Genomic DNA, 14,186 nt, shown 5'->3' with positions numbered 1-14,186 from the left:
GGAAATAAGTCCACAGTGTCTTTGTGTTGTAATAAGAGACTCTTCTCGGGATAAGATAAAACATAATTCCAGAACTAGAATATCTTACTGCAATTATACATTTTTAACATTCACATATTAATTTAATAAAATGATAAATTCTCAGTGGATAATTACAGCCCATTAACGTTTTTACTTGCAGTACATGTTAAAGAAAAAAAATTACGTTAGTGCAAGTATGAATGGAATTTGACCTAGAATCAGGTCAAAGTTAGGCCCAAATTTAATTTTTGCAAAAACAATTAAAAGAAAATTCTATAACTTAAAAGCACCCAATGAAAAGAATTATATCAAAATAATAACCATTCTCCTACAGTATTTGCAACTGACATATTGCAGCACTGTAGTAAAGCATTAGAATTTGAAAGTGAAATTAACTAGAAAGTGTTTCTAATCAAACGTGAAACTGACTAGCCTGTTTTCACTATACTAACAAAGAGGAAATGCAAAGAGCAACAAACTGTTTAAATAATTAAAATTGTATTTTTAAAATCCAGTTTTAATAAAACAAGACTTTGTTACTAGTAAAATGAACATAGAAATGTGCTCCTTACAGAACTATGATTTTTAATCTGACAGTGTCTTGTTAACCAATCATCTCATTTAATAGTTCCTTTAGTTATGTGCAGCAAATGGGTTATGGTCCTATAATGTTCTTCAAGCTGAAAAAAGCAAAGAAATTCAGAGTTAAGAACGTGGCCTAATTTTGGTTGGGTCCCAGCTGCATGAGAAGTGATTCAGGCTTTGACACAAGTGAAATCCTGGCTTCGAGGAAGTCAATGGGAATTCAATGGGGCGGTCTTAATCAACTATACGGGAAAGGAAAAATATTGCTAGTGAAGAAGACTTTGTCAAACATGAACTTCTTGGTGCTCAGCACTTGTGTCCCAAGTTTATGGTTACTTAGACATATTCTTATGTTCATACGACTCAATTTCTTTGCGCTGTTGAAGTCAGCTGGAATTTTGTGTAAGTAGTGTTGAGTAGGGTCATTATGTTTTATAGATACGTTGTATCTTCCGATTATGAAATGAATATTATTTGTTCAAAGAGGAGTGTAGCCTCTCATGTAAACATGTAATCAAGCTTATTTATTCCAATGCTCAATTAGTCGACAAAAGAGGAATTGCTTTGGTATCTTGGCTACAAGTAATTAGTGTTTTTCAAAACACGTATTATTATAGTACTTGTCAGAGCAAAAATAACAATCAGAGAAGATCTGATAAATTACAATGACAGTAAATGGAAATGCCTTGGTTATGGGTGAAAAATCTTATGAAAATATTTTTGAAAAACAAAACCTATGCAAAGAGGAATATTTAAAAATTTCAGGTTGTTCCAGCTTTATTTTTTAAATACTTGAAAGGGACTTAGTTCATAGAACTGAAAAGCCTTCATGTTTTCAGTTTTTTAAATGTAGGTTATATTTAAAAGTCTGTTAAGTGTCAATCTGCTTAGCTTCCAGCTATGGTCTTTTATATTTGCGTATCTTAAAAGCAGCCCAACTTTTTTTAAAATTCTGTTTTCAGTCTGAATCTCTTATAAAAGAAAAAAAGAACAAAGCTTTTATGCTAATTTATAACATGAACAAAATGCTAATAGGAATCCAAAATATATCTAAAAAACCTGAATTCTGTAAAAGAAGTATCAATGCAATTGCATATATTTACTGTAATAAACATGAATATACTTTTCTTACAATACCATAAGAATCCCTATTTTGATTGACATAATTTTAATATTTTCTTCATTTAATAGTTAGAAAATTACCAGGTGTACATATAAGAAAACATTTGAACTCATAATAAAAATATACCTAATACAGCCTATTTATTCTTTTAAAGAGAGGAGATTCCTGTCTAGAGCCTGAATCCTATAGCTTCTTACAGGCATGTAGGCTGCTGCATACAATAAATTGCAGAATAAGGCCTAGGCATCAGGTCAAATGCCAAATGAAAATGGACTCCCTATTTAGTTTAAACAAGTCATCAAGAAGTCCTAAAAATATTTTGAATTATATTTGTATATTTTGCTGGAAGGTAACAGAAACATTTGAATATCAGGCACATTTCACTTTAAAAAAGAAAAGAGGTTTTAATATTTATCTATTATGATACCAAAATTTTGAAAACAACTTGAAAACCATTTGTTGCTTAGCAATACTGCTGACATTTGAATTTACAGATATAATTAACAAATGTTTTCCTTCTACAACTGGTCTCCCTCTCCATTCCCATTTTCATTGGGTTTAAAACCACTGGAATTTAAATATTATCTTTAAATTTTCATGCTCCAAATTATAGTTCTGATGCACGATTAAATCTGGTCTAGTAATTTGTGACAATTTAATATCAATGTGCAAATAAAAACATTGTTTCATAGGCTATACATTTATGTAAACATAATGTGCATTGTGCAAAACTAACTTTTCATGAAAATCAAAAGGATATATATTCTATAAATATAAAGAGACAAAACTTAGTCAAGTTTTCATTAATTCAAATCTAAGCCAGTTCAATTCATAAAATCCTAACTCTCTAAGGTCAATTAATTTGCTATGAAAGCATAGCAAATAAATCAAATCACAAACATTTTGACAGCAATTCATGTTTTAAGAGATTATTGGTGCATTTTGGAAATTCCCAAGAAATCATATTCTGTAATTTCTAAACAACTACACTTGGCTACTGCTTTGCAGAAAACAGCTTTTAAGTTCCCCAATTCATAAATGTAATTAAATAATTACATTAGTGCTAATTAACATGAAACTGCAGATTATTTAAGCGCAAAAAACACTATTCAACTTCTTAATTATTCTTGTTCACACAGCATTTCCTTTTGCTCAGGCGCCCTAGGTGCAAATAAAGCATCCCATCTGCTCGTAATTAGAACTAAATAATTTCAGAGAATGTAGCTTATCATTTTGACTGCACATTTGATTAAAATCAGTGTACAAGCAATACCCTGGCTTACTGCTGTAACAGCAACAACACACACAGGCACACATTCGTCTATCATTAAAGAAGACTGAAAACATTATCTGTTATTTCGGGGGAGGGGAGGGAATACAACTTTTTAGTTCATTTCATACAGATGAAAGCGAATTACAGCAAATCACCTCTCCACTGAATAGCGGCCTCCACATAATGACTTTATTTGCTTAATCCCCAAATTAAACGCCGTTTCGAGCGAGGGCCCTGTGTTATTACTCTCATCATGTTGAGAACATTTTCCTGCCGAGACCAATTTGAATAAAACAAGGGGCCTTCCTTGAACTCAATCAAGGAGTCATAATGTGGTGGGTAATAGAGGTTGCTGATAGATTTGCAGGCAAAAGTGTTATACCTAATGATGGGATATGGATAATAGTCCTCCTGGAGGTCCTGATGCGATTCCAGTTGGCTGCCAGATGCTAAAAATCAAGAAGAGCATTGATCAGTGACAGGAAGCTATAGTGGATTCATCTAGTCAAACTTCAGCTGTTTTTCCACTGTACAGTTAAGCCAGGCATAAATTATATTAATTGATTTAATTACATACTTAAAACATCTTCCCCAATTAATTTAATTAGGTGGCTACATGAAGCTACTGGCAGGGGAAGATTAGAGGCTGCTCACTTAATTAACAGAATATGAATGAAAAAAAAGAAAGCAAACATAAATGAAATTGTGAGCACTAATTAAAAGGCTGTCTACAAACTTAAATACTTTCTGACAAAGTGGTGACAGCAATGTAGACAAGAGAGGGATTTTTTTCCAGCCAATTTACTGCCACAAGGTATATATAGGGAGCTACAGTAATGCAGTTAAAACATTGATTTTCTGACAGAACTACCAAAGTCATAGTGAAGGGACATTTTCCATAGAAAAATTGCAACAGATTCTGCAGCCACAAAGGCTGAATCCCTGATGAAGGATGAAATATGATGCTCGGACAAGTGTATGGTTAAAGGGAAAAAAATGGAAACAGCTTATTGTGATTACTCAAGCAAGAGATGTTTAGAAAAGAAGTGCTGCTGTAGCAGCTGGCAGCACAGCACACCTTGGCCCTGATGTAAAAATTCTCCAGGTGTCTCTGACGTGATTCCTTCAGGGTCTTTTTTACACGTGCCATGTGATTATGCAGGAGCCAAGAAATGGCAATCACACCTGATGCCCACTGCTGCTGCCTGTAATAGATGTAGGCTTTTCTGGCCTTATAGCGCCTCCATGTTGCTTGGATCTTTGTGGCAGCCATTTCAGTACCATGTTGCCCTTTGTATCTCTGGCCAGGTTGATTTAAGATCCTTTTCACAGTTGTTCGGTTCTTTATCACTGACAGAAGGTCATCTCTGGTCAGCCTCTGGTTAAGTTCAAAGTCCGATAGGAGCTCTAACAAGTTCTTAGTCTTTATTATAGCCAAGGGTACAGCATAGTCCTTGAGAAGCTTCTCTACATGTTCCAAGAAAGAAAGAATACCTCCCCAGGATAAACAAAAGTGCTGTTTAAATGCCACGAAGTCTGGAGCCTTATGATCTATAGTGCCATTGTAAATAGTTAGATCATAATCCAAAAATGTATTCTGCAAGGGCTGAGGTGACACCATAGGTGGGCTCTGTGGAAAGAGAGCACAGCCACACGTTAACGGTAATTACAGATACTTATAAATTACTGGATAAGACATACTACCATTTTATCGTTTACCACACAACTGTAGGAAATTACAGATCCAGAAATGTTTTCCTTATATTGACTTAACATATACACATCATGGGTATGTCTAGGCTACAGGCTTCTGTCGACAGAAGTTTTGTCAACAGATACTGTCGACAAAGCTTCTGTGACAAAGAGTGTCTAGACTACATCCAGTTCTGTCGTCAAAGCAAGCCGCTTTGTCGACATGACAGTGTAGACGCAAAGGACAGTGTAGATGCAATAACGCCTTCTGTCAACAGAACTCTGTCGACAAAAGGTGTTATTTCTCGTAGAATGAGATTTACAGCCATTGACAAAGCCGTCAACAACGCAGGTATAGTTTTGTCAACAAAAGTCCACTTTTTTCGACAAAACCCTGTAGTCTAGACTCACCCCATGAGAACAAAGGCTGGCCTGTACATACCTTAAAACTCATTACCAGAAAAGTGCCTTAAGAGGTCACTCAAACTATTAACATTTTTATAGGACTATATTAGGTGCTATGGGGAACTCTGCTGGATGTTATCATATATAAAACAAAGCTCTATGGGAACTCTGATTTGCTCAGTTGATCCCAATTCTATATGATTTCTCTGACAACAGCTTTCCAACATTATCATCTCCTTCATAAGATGTCCATCAATCCTGAGAAATGGGAAACATCCTTTCCTACACATTTGCCAGGATCAACACACCCAGCTCCCAAAACTCACTACTTCTGTATTTTACCACAACTTTTGTCGTCACTGGACACTTCACGCAGTTCACCAGATTTAGCTTTTGTTCCAACTTCACTTATTTAAAGGAACTTATTTGCAGTGTTATTTCCTATTTCAAAATAGGAAATTAGAATTTGATACTTTCTAATTTCCTAGCCTGATTCACCAAGCTTGTTTTATTTCTTCTTTTCATTTCTCATCTGGGCCACAGCATGCATCAGCATGCTAGTGACACAGAAGTCTTAAAAGGTCAAGCAAAACATCAAGCCCTGATTGGCATGCAGTCCTGTAATTCAGGTGCATGTAAAGGGAAGGAAACATCATAGATGCCAAGGACCATCAAGCCTCAGTAATAACTGAAGACTCGGGTGCAAACTCTCCAACAGCTGCAGGTGAGACATTCTATTTGCCTATATGAACGATGCAAGAATTATAGGAGACACTTAGCAAACGGGCGCTTGAGGAAGGTTTTCTATTTACTTCAACTGGCTTTAGATTAGGCCCTAATGCCCCGATTCAGTGGTGAACTACTGTGTCTTAAGCAACCTTTGATGAACACAGAACTGAAAATCGACACAACAAAATCGAATTGTCATCAATACCTTTGGCTGAGGGGAAGTGCTTTTTTCCAACTCCAGCTCTTGAGCTGGTTGTGTCCATAATCGCTTTGATTTCTTAGCTGACGTCATGGAGCTGCTGGATGGAGGTGGAGCAATGCTACCTTTGTTGGAGGAATAGGAGTCATCAGGACCTTTCTGAGAGTCTGGAAAGATGAAGATGTCTGTGCCAGCAAAGTCCACTTTGCTCCCAGTCCCTCCTGTACCAAGAGAACAATGCAATGCAAGGTTGTATGGCTAAGAAGAAATATCGTACAATAGAAATAAAGTGCAATTTCACCAACTGAAATGGGCACAGAAGCTATTTTACTCTGATGTCCAAATAGGTTGCCATTTCCAAAAGACATAATCCAGATATTAAGTGTTGACCAAACCAGCAGTATTTTTGGAGGAAAGTATTAATGATATAACTTTGTCATCAAATGCTAATAACAGACTGAAAGACAATCAATCACACAAGTACTGTGATCAGGTTACAGAAAACCATAGCAATTTTTAATATACGTTTTCTAAACTACTATACCTGCCAAAAGTATATCTGCTTTCCATAATATATTAAAGCAATGTATATTATATCACACACTCCTTAAATGCTTGTCATTTTCATTCCATGTGATCCCATGCCACTGCCATGATAACTCACGGCCCTTTGTTTTATTTTTTGGTTACATCCATCCATTACGAAGCCTTTCAAATCCAAACCAATTGCAGTTTGGCTCATTTGTGGACTTGCACATGGTTGCCACATGGACTTCAGCCTTTCTATATGGATGTATGGAGCAAGAGAACACCAGATTGGAGTAGATTCTGCATTCCAACGTTCAGGTCTGGGGTACCGTATTTTCCGGCATATAAGACGACTTTTGATGCTAAAAAACATCCCCCAAAAATCGAGGGTCGTCTTATACGCCGGGTATACAGGCGGCGGGGCAGCCCAGGCAAAGCCTCTGGCAAAGCCTCAGAGGCGCGGGACCCTGCCGCTGCTGCGGCTTTGCTCCCGGTGCCTCTGGTCTGCTGGGGACCGTCTCCAGCAGACCAGGGACACCGGGAGCAAAGCCGGGGAGAGGCGGAGGGGCGCTGGGGTATAAGACGAAAACCTATCTTTTAACTAAAAAATTAGGGGGTCGTCTTATACGCCCAGTAGCCTTATACGCCGGAAAATACGGTACTTTGTTAGTACTCTGAGTAATTCTCTGATTTTCCTCCTGCTTCGATACTCGATGTAGCTCCTTCCAGTGTCTTGACAATATTAATTCTTAATCAACTAGCCTAAGTCATGGTTGAATTATGGATTTTACTCACTATTGAACACTGGGGGCCAGATTTCAAAGATATTTAGGCAACTACAGATGCAGATAAGCGTCTAGCGGCATTTTCAAGAGTGTCCCGTGCCAAATTCTGGTTGAAAGCCTCTGGAACTCCACGCTCAGCGTGCATCGGAGTATAAACTCGGGTGGCTTTGGGGGGAGCCTGGAGTAGGCCCATGGTTCCCCAACAGGCAGTTTCTCCTGGGGGCATTCTGCAGCAAAACATTAAAAATGCTGTGCACAAGATCTTCAAATTCTGCAAAATTCTGCTCATTTTATTTGTCAATATAACACTATCACACCAGTTTTATTTTGGAAATTCATTTCATAACACCTGTCAGCAACTATGTCCCTAACAATACAGACACACACACACAAGAATTCCCACGAGAAGAGAGTTAAAGAAACCCTCACGACAACCCTGTTCCTGTTTCTCTGCCCCCACCCTCACAGAGCCCAGCCAGGAGGGCCACTCATTCCCGCCCCACCCCCAGCCCAGACACTCGCCCCCCCCCCTCTCAAAGTCTTGGCTTCCAGAGGGAGAGAGAGCCTTATGCCGGGTTCTAGGCTTGCACAGATTTTCCTGTGCACTGCTGCTTTCTTCCTTCACGGCACGCTGGGAACTGTAGCCGCTGGTAAACCCCCTAGTTCCCGCTCTCTCCCCCAACACACAACCCGTTTCTTGTATTTTCAAGCTGGGATCTGCAGGATCCAGTCACCCTGTAGTGGCAGCCAGCAGCACAGCAGTCCATTTCTGTGGGGATAAAAGGAAATTCTGCACATACCACCTTAGTTTCTGCAAAATTCTACATTACATAGTGCAGAATTCCCCCATGAGTACCAGCTCTTATCTAATATATCCACACATCAGGGAAGCAGCCTGGATCTGGCCCCTACTCAAAATCTATGAGTGCTGGGGGCCTGGATGTTTTTGAAAGTCGCAATAGTTGCCTATCTTCAATGTTAGATGCCTAAAAATCCTTTAAAACCAGGTCTTGCGTTCATTGTCTCCACAGCTCTCCTAAGAGAAAACAAGACCCTGGAGAATAGAAGGCACAGTTCAGAATTTAACTGATTAGCACGATCAACCTTTTATCCTTACCTACAGCTGGCTTCTTGTGTTGTTTGTGAAATTCATGGAGAGGAGCTGCTTTGGGTAAAACAGGAGGTGATTCAAGTGTAATCTTGGCTGCTGGTGGGATTAGCCTTCGCTCAATTAGATTCAGAATACCTAGAAAATGAAAACATCACTGAACAATGTACATTTAATTTTGTGTTTAATAAAGTTACATGAAGCATCTCAAGTTACCTAAAGAAAAACGTTCTACCCTCTTAACAGGCAATGGTAGCTAATTCTTTCACCCATCATCAAAGACAAGATGTTGTCAATTCATAATTGTAAAGAAATAAATTAGATGAAGGTTAAGATGAGCCTTTTCATTTGTTTTAATGAATTTTTCCTCAAGCCAGCTGGAACTGGAGGAGCAGTTGTTGTTGTTTTTTTGGATAAATCCAAGAAAGGCAAACTTAGCCAAACAGTGACATACAAATTCAATATACTGTACTGGGGCAGTATTATAAACAGGAATTATATGTTTGTGAAATGGCAAATCTGAGATAAATGTAGAACTATTGAGAAGAAAGACTTGCAAATTACATTGTAATTGTGGTTATAGAATTATTACAAATAATTTGATCCAGTCTCTAAATAATCCAAATGCAGCTTGTTACAGTTCCGGGCCAACTTCAGACCCTTTTGATTGTTTTGAAGAAACTGGCATTCCTGAGGCCACATATTTTGATTTGGTACAACTTCACAGACAGCCTCCTTTACAGCTTTTCCTTTCCAGAAGCAACAACAACACTGTGCAAGAAGTGGATCACTGGCTTCCAGAAGCCATGTGTTAAATATACCAACCATGTCTCCTAACTCACTTTCTGGAGCTCCAGAGAGCAGCTGGTAAGAAATGCTGTTGGTTTTGGGAGAGCCTGACATAGGATAGAACAGTTGAACTTGCCAGCTGTTCCCATATATCCATGCATGGGATGAGCAGTCTCAATTTGGCCCTTTCCCGTTACTGACGATAATGCCTTTCAGTTCTCTTCTCAACCAATCTCAATGCACATTACAAACATTAAAATAATACAGTCTCACAACATTCCTATGAAACAGATATTATAGTGCCAGCCTGTAAAATGGAGAATCTGAGGCTCAGAGACACTAGGATACGTCTACACTTGCTCCCTAGTTCGAACTAGGGATGCAAATGTAGCCAACTGAAACTGCTAATGAAGCGGGGATTTTAAATATCCCGCGCTTCATTAGCGTAATCTCGCCCACGCGCTATTCCGCTCGCCAGGAGTAATGTCCAAAAAACGAGGAGTAAAGTTAGTTCGAACCAAGGGGTTTGATTTGAACTAACACGTCCTGGAGCGCACTTCCTGGTTCAAATTAGCTGGTGAGCGGAATAGGGCGTGGGCAAGATTATGCTAATGAAGTGCAGGATATTTAAATCCCCGCTTCATTAGCAATTTCGGTCGGCTACATTTGCATCCCAAGTTCGAACTAGGGAGCAAGTATAGACGTACCCTAAGTGGTTTCTCAGGGCAGCTCCCACAAGGTCTTGACGCCCAGAAGACAACCTTGCCTCCTAAGAGCTCAGCATTTCATCTTGTCATCTTAAAATCAATAGGATTAGGTATCTATAACTGACCTTTCCTTTTATCTCTTTCTAATATAGGTAAGGGAGAAGCCATTTGATGAGAGGCAGGCAAAGCCAAGAGGTTACCAACTGTAGCGCCTTTCACTATCTTCCGAGTACATACCTAAGAACAGACAGAATGCTCCTTTAGCAAACAGTATTCCTGGCTTTGCAAAGAACTCTGTTTTTCTACTTGCATACAGCTAAATAATAAATACAATTTCTGCTATGAACAGTTTCATTAAGGTTTAATAATGTAACAGTACGGGCACTGATTTTACTGCTTATGAACATGCTGCACTATTGTCTACTGTCATTAGTGTATGTAATTTAAAATAAAGTTAATTAAATCCAATCAACGTCTTGCAATTTCTGCTATACAAAGTCAGTGTACTAGTTAATAAAGAAAATGCAAGGACTTTGCTCAATTTTAATGACTATATTATAAACATAGTATCTCTTGACAGAGCAGGCTCTGAATACAGGAAACGTGAATACATGCCATGTATTGGAAAGGGAAGGAAGCAGGAATAGTAGTTGGGAATATGTAAATAGATCCTACACAAATTCACACACAGAATAGTAGTGGATTTACAGTACGTGTATCTATTTGAATCAGTGAACATTAACTACAATGGGATGATGGAATCTAAGGGTACCTTAAAGCTAAAACATGCATCTTCTAAATGTTGGTGTGAAGGTTCCATATTCACACACACAATGCTCATATGGCAATGAGATTATAGCTATCATCATTAGCATCCCATATATGGAGCAAAGTACAGGGGAAAGAACATTTTATAATTTGACATTATTATACACACACATACTCAGCATCACCACTTAACATTTTGCCTCTGTCTTCAAGTATTGTACACATTTTCAGTTTCACACTGGCTAAGGATACATCTTGAGTCACACTCTGGGCCACATAGTGCCATGCTGTGTGCACCAATCCCACCTGACGGAAATGAGCAATCAGAGAGAAGATCAAATGAGTCTCTGATATTGTGTGTGCCACTGTAGGCATGCATTTGCTTTGCACTGTTAAACAAAATCACAAATATCCTGATTTGTGACCACCAAACCAATGCTTGCTCATTTCTGCACATGCAGAATTGAATATGCACATTCAGAGGCCACGAATATAGCTATCACGCACATCGAGAAAGGCAATATAAGCTGGGCCTGATACTGGATCGCAGATCTGACTTTTATTTTCAGACTAAAATGATCACATCTTTGGTCACAAGTCAAGAAAAATGTCAGAGCAAAAAACTCTTATGTACGCTACACGCTCCGAGATGTTATTGCAGTGTGACTGGGAGGAATCTCTCAAGTAGAAATAAAGATAGTATTGAAGACGAAGGCTGAATAATAACATATGTTGTAGAATCTACTACCTTAAACCCCATGGGTTGTGTTCACTTCTATGATTGCATATTTGAAAACTACAGTTTATGAGCTTCTTAGGGACAATGAATTTAATTAAGTTTGTGAAAAATTTCCCCTTCTTTTCTGAACTTGTTTATCCAAATAAATTCTATGTTGCTGGTTTCATTTGGATAAATGAGGTTCTGCTTCCTACCTACAGAAACAAAGCTCGAGACCCTTAGCTGGTTTAACTCATCATAGCTCAACAGATGCATGCCACATGCTATCATTGTAGCTCAATTGACTCCAGTGGGGCCATGACAATTTACACCAGCTGAGGGTCTGGCCAAAAGATAGGATCAGCAGAAAATGGAATTTCCTGATTGATTCTAGGGCCAGTAAGGTACAGTTAAATCTAGGGAGTCAAAAAAGATCCAGTTTACATAATATTCTCAACCCTTTTGCAAGTACAGCTGAGAGTTTTGAAGTATACAGCAGTTTATCTAGCTCTCCGGAACACCTTTGATTAAACACCCGATAGGCTGCTCCTGAAATCAACAGTATTTGGGACCCAAGTTGAAATGCAGCAATAGGTAAAGCCAAGAAGTGAAAGCAGGATTTTGTCAACAACAACAGGCTGTTCTTAGACTTTACCCACTGGTAACAAATGGCACAGACGAAGCTTCCAGATACAAACTTGTTAAATTTACCAATGACACAACATAGAAAGGAGAAGAAAATGTGAACCTCAGAGCTGCTCTGCTCGGCAGGCAAGGGGCAAATAAAATGAGAATCTTGGTCAATCCATTAGTCTAGTGCCATGGTTTCCAACATGCTAGTGTTAGGCCACAGAAAAGTGGGCCTAGGGCAGTTATGCTAAGACAGACCGAGAAGAGTCCAGCAAAGGGTTCTGGGTAGTCCCTGAACAAAATCTGAGACATGAGTTAAGCAAGGGCATGAGATAAGCGAACAGCTGCATCTTTGTACTTGCTGAGCTGAACAGCTTGCTTAAGGAACTGATAAGAAAACTCCCTGTCTCCTCATTGTCTGGTACTTCCCTTCTGTCTTAATAAGAAAGTTGCTAATGTATCAAGGCCACCTTGTACAGTTGGCAAGGTATGCATCCATACTAGAAGTTTCTAACTAACAAAGGGGGGTGGGTTGCTTAAGTAAATAGTCTATGACGCGACGGAAGTGTCTATATAACCCTACTTGCTATAGAAATCGGGGGCTAGTTCTCAGTGGAGACGGGCTGCTCTATTGTCGCGTGCACTCTTCAATAAAGAGCTTTGTGATTAGACCTTGCTGGTGTTGCCTGTCTCTTTGCAGTCAGACAACGAACTGAAGCCGCCTGGGTTAGAAGTCCCCGACACTAGACACTAGCCATATCTGGCTATATGGCTGGTTGAGTGGGGCTAGTTTGCTATAGCAGTAGGCTGTGTCTAGACTGGCCAGTTTTTCCGGAAAATCAGCCACTTTTCCGGAAAAACTTGCCAGCTGTCTACACTGGCCGCTTCAATTTCCGAGTCACTGTAGACAGCTCAGATTTGTTTTCCGCAAAAAAGCCCCGATCGCGAAAATGGCAATCGGGGCTTTTTTGCGGAAAAGCGCGTCTAGATTGGCACGGACGCTTTTCCTCAAAAAGTGCTTTTGCAGAAAAGCATCCGTGCCAATCTAGACGCTCTGTTCCGAAAATGCTTTTAACGGAAAACTTTTCCGTTAAAAGCATTTCCGGAAAATCATGTCGGTCTAGACGTAGCCGTAGTGTCTACTGTTTCAGAACTGGTTGTACCCTTTGGGTCTAGTGAGGGCACAATATGCGACCACAAGAGAGACATAAGTCTCCCTCCCTCCCTTTCCAGTAGGCCAGGGACTCAATACCTACTCAAACTCCCTCTGGAGCTGATTTTAGAAGCAATAAGGCTGGATTCATCCAACCTTCCTCAAGAGTAGGGAGAAGGGTTGTACAACATGGAGCTTTTGTGAAGGACAGAAAGGGGGCCGAATCGTCAAAGAGAAGTCAGGGAACATTCACTGGGTTCAGTGTATAATAAATGGCTACTTGAAGGCAAACAACATTTGCTTCTCACCCAATTCATTTCACACACAGAACTGGAGAATGCTGAAAAATCTGTTCTTCAGAGACAGTTTTTCTACCATTTCTAATCCTCCTTAAAACTAACTACTACTGGAAAGCCTCCGGTACACTGATCAATGATAACAGCTAGACAAATGACCAGAACAGATTTCTGATGTTTTATTATAGCAGGGCAGATAGCCCGCCTATTAGTCAAGTTGTTCAACATTTCCTATTATATGACTTTTTTTTTCCAGTTGCTTATAGTTTTGCCAGACTTTGTGGGCTGACATTTTCCATGCATAAAACTTGCCTCAGGTTGAACTTTTTTGGAACATTTCAGACAAAATGATCCAGCCATTTCTTAGAACAAAGCTATGGTAAAATGCATTGTTTTACCCATGTTGAAAAATTCTGGTGACCTTTTTTTTCTATGAAAGCATCTAGCACTCCCATATTCCAGAGAAGGGCCTTGAAATTTGTCAGGGAGCTGATCTTTGTTTCAGTGGCCATTGCGAGCTGTGTGAAAGTCCACCAAGATTTGGTCAAGTTTTAAGCCTTGAAAAATAGCACAGTTTACAATGTCAAAAGAGATTTCTTAGATTTCAGCAGCTACCTTCCCCAAAGGTTCCATCCACACTCCAGTCAGAGCTACGCAGGACTTCCCCTGCAATACCA

At 39.3% G+C, this 14,186-nt stretch overlaps 1 protein-coding gene across 5 annotated transcripts in view; it reads right to left on the bottom strand.

Moving 5' to 3' along the window:
* The window catches only part of IQCH (IQ motif containing H), a 136,417-nt gene that overhangs the window by 99,192 nt on the left and 23,039 nt on the right, over nt 1-14,186 (bottom strand). For all 5 annotated transcript variants that reach the window (XM_075896862.2, XM_089782088.1, XM_089782089.1 and 2 more), the window contains 5 exons: nt 10,070-10,181; nt 8,458-8,586; nt 6,034-6,248; nt 4,081-4,632; nt 3,385-3,451 (listed from right to left, as the gene is read on the bottom strand). In XM_075896862.2, coding sequence (XP_075752977.2) covers nt 3,385-3,451; nt 4,081-4,632; nt 6,034-6,248; nt 8,458-8,586; nt 10,070-10,181 — 1,075 coding nt within the window. The remainder of the gene's footprint in view (nt 1-3,384; nt 3,452-4,080; nt 4,633-6,033; nt 6,249-8,457; nt 8,587-10,069; nt 10,182-14,186) is intronic.

This window comes from Pelodiscus sinensis, chromosome 14 (assembly GCF_052426305.1).
Source record: "Pelodiscus sinensis isolate ZL-2025 chromosome 14, ASM5242630v1, whole genome shotgun sequence".
Lineage (NCBI taxonomy): Eukaryota > Metazoa > Chordata > Testudines > Trionychidae > Pelodiscus > Pelodiscus sinensis.
Note: the sequence above shows the minus strand (reverse complement) of the source record. Positions and strands in the feature narration are given on the sequence as shown.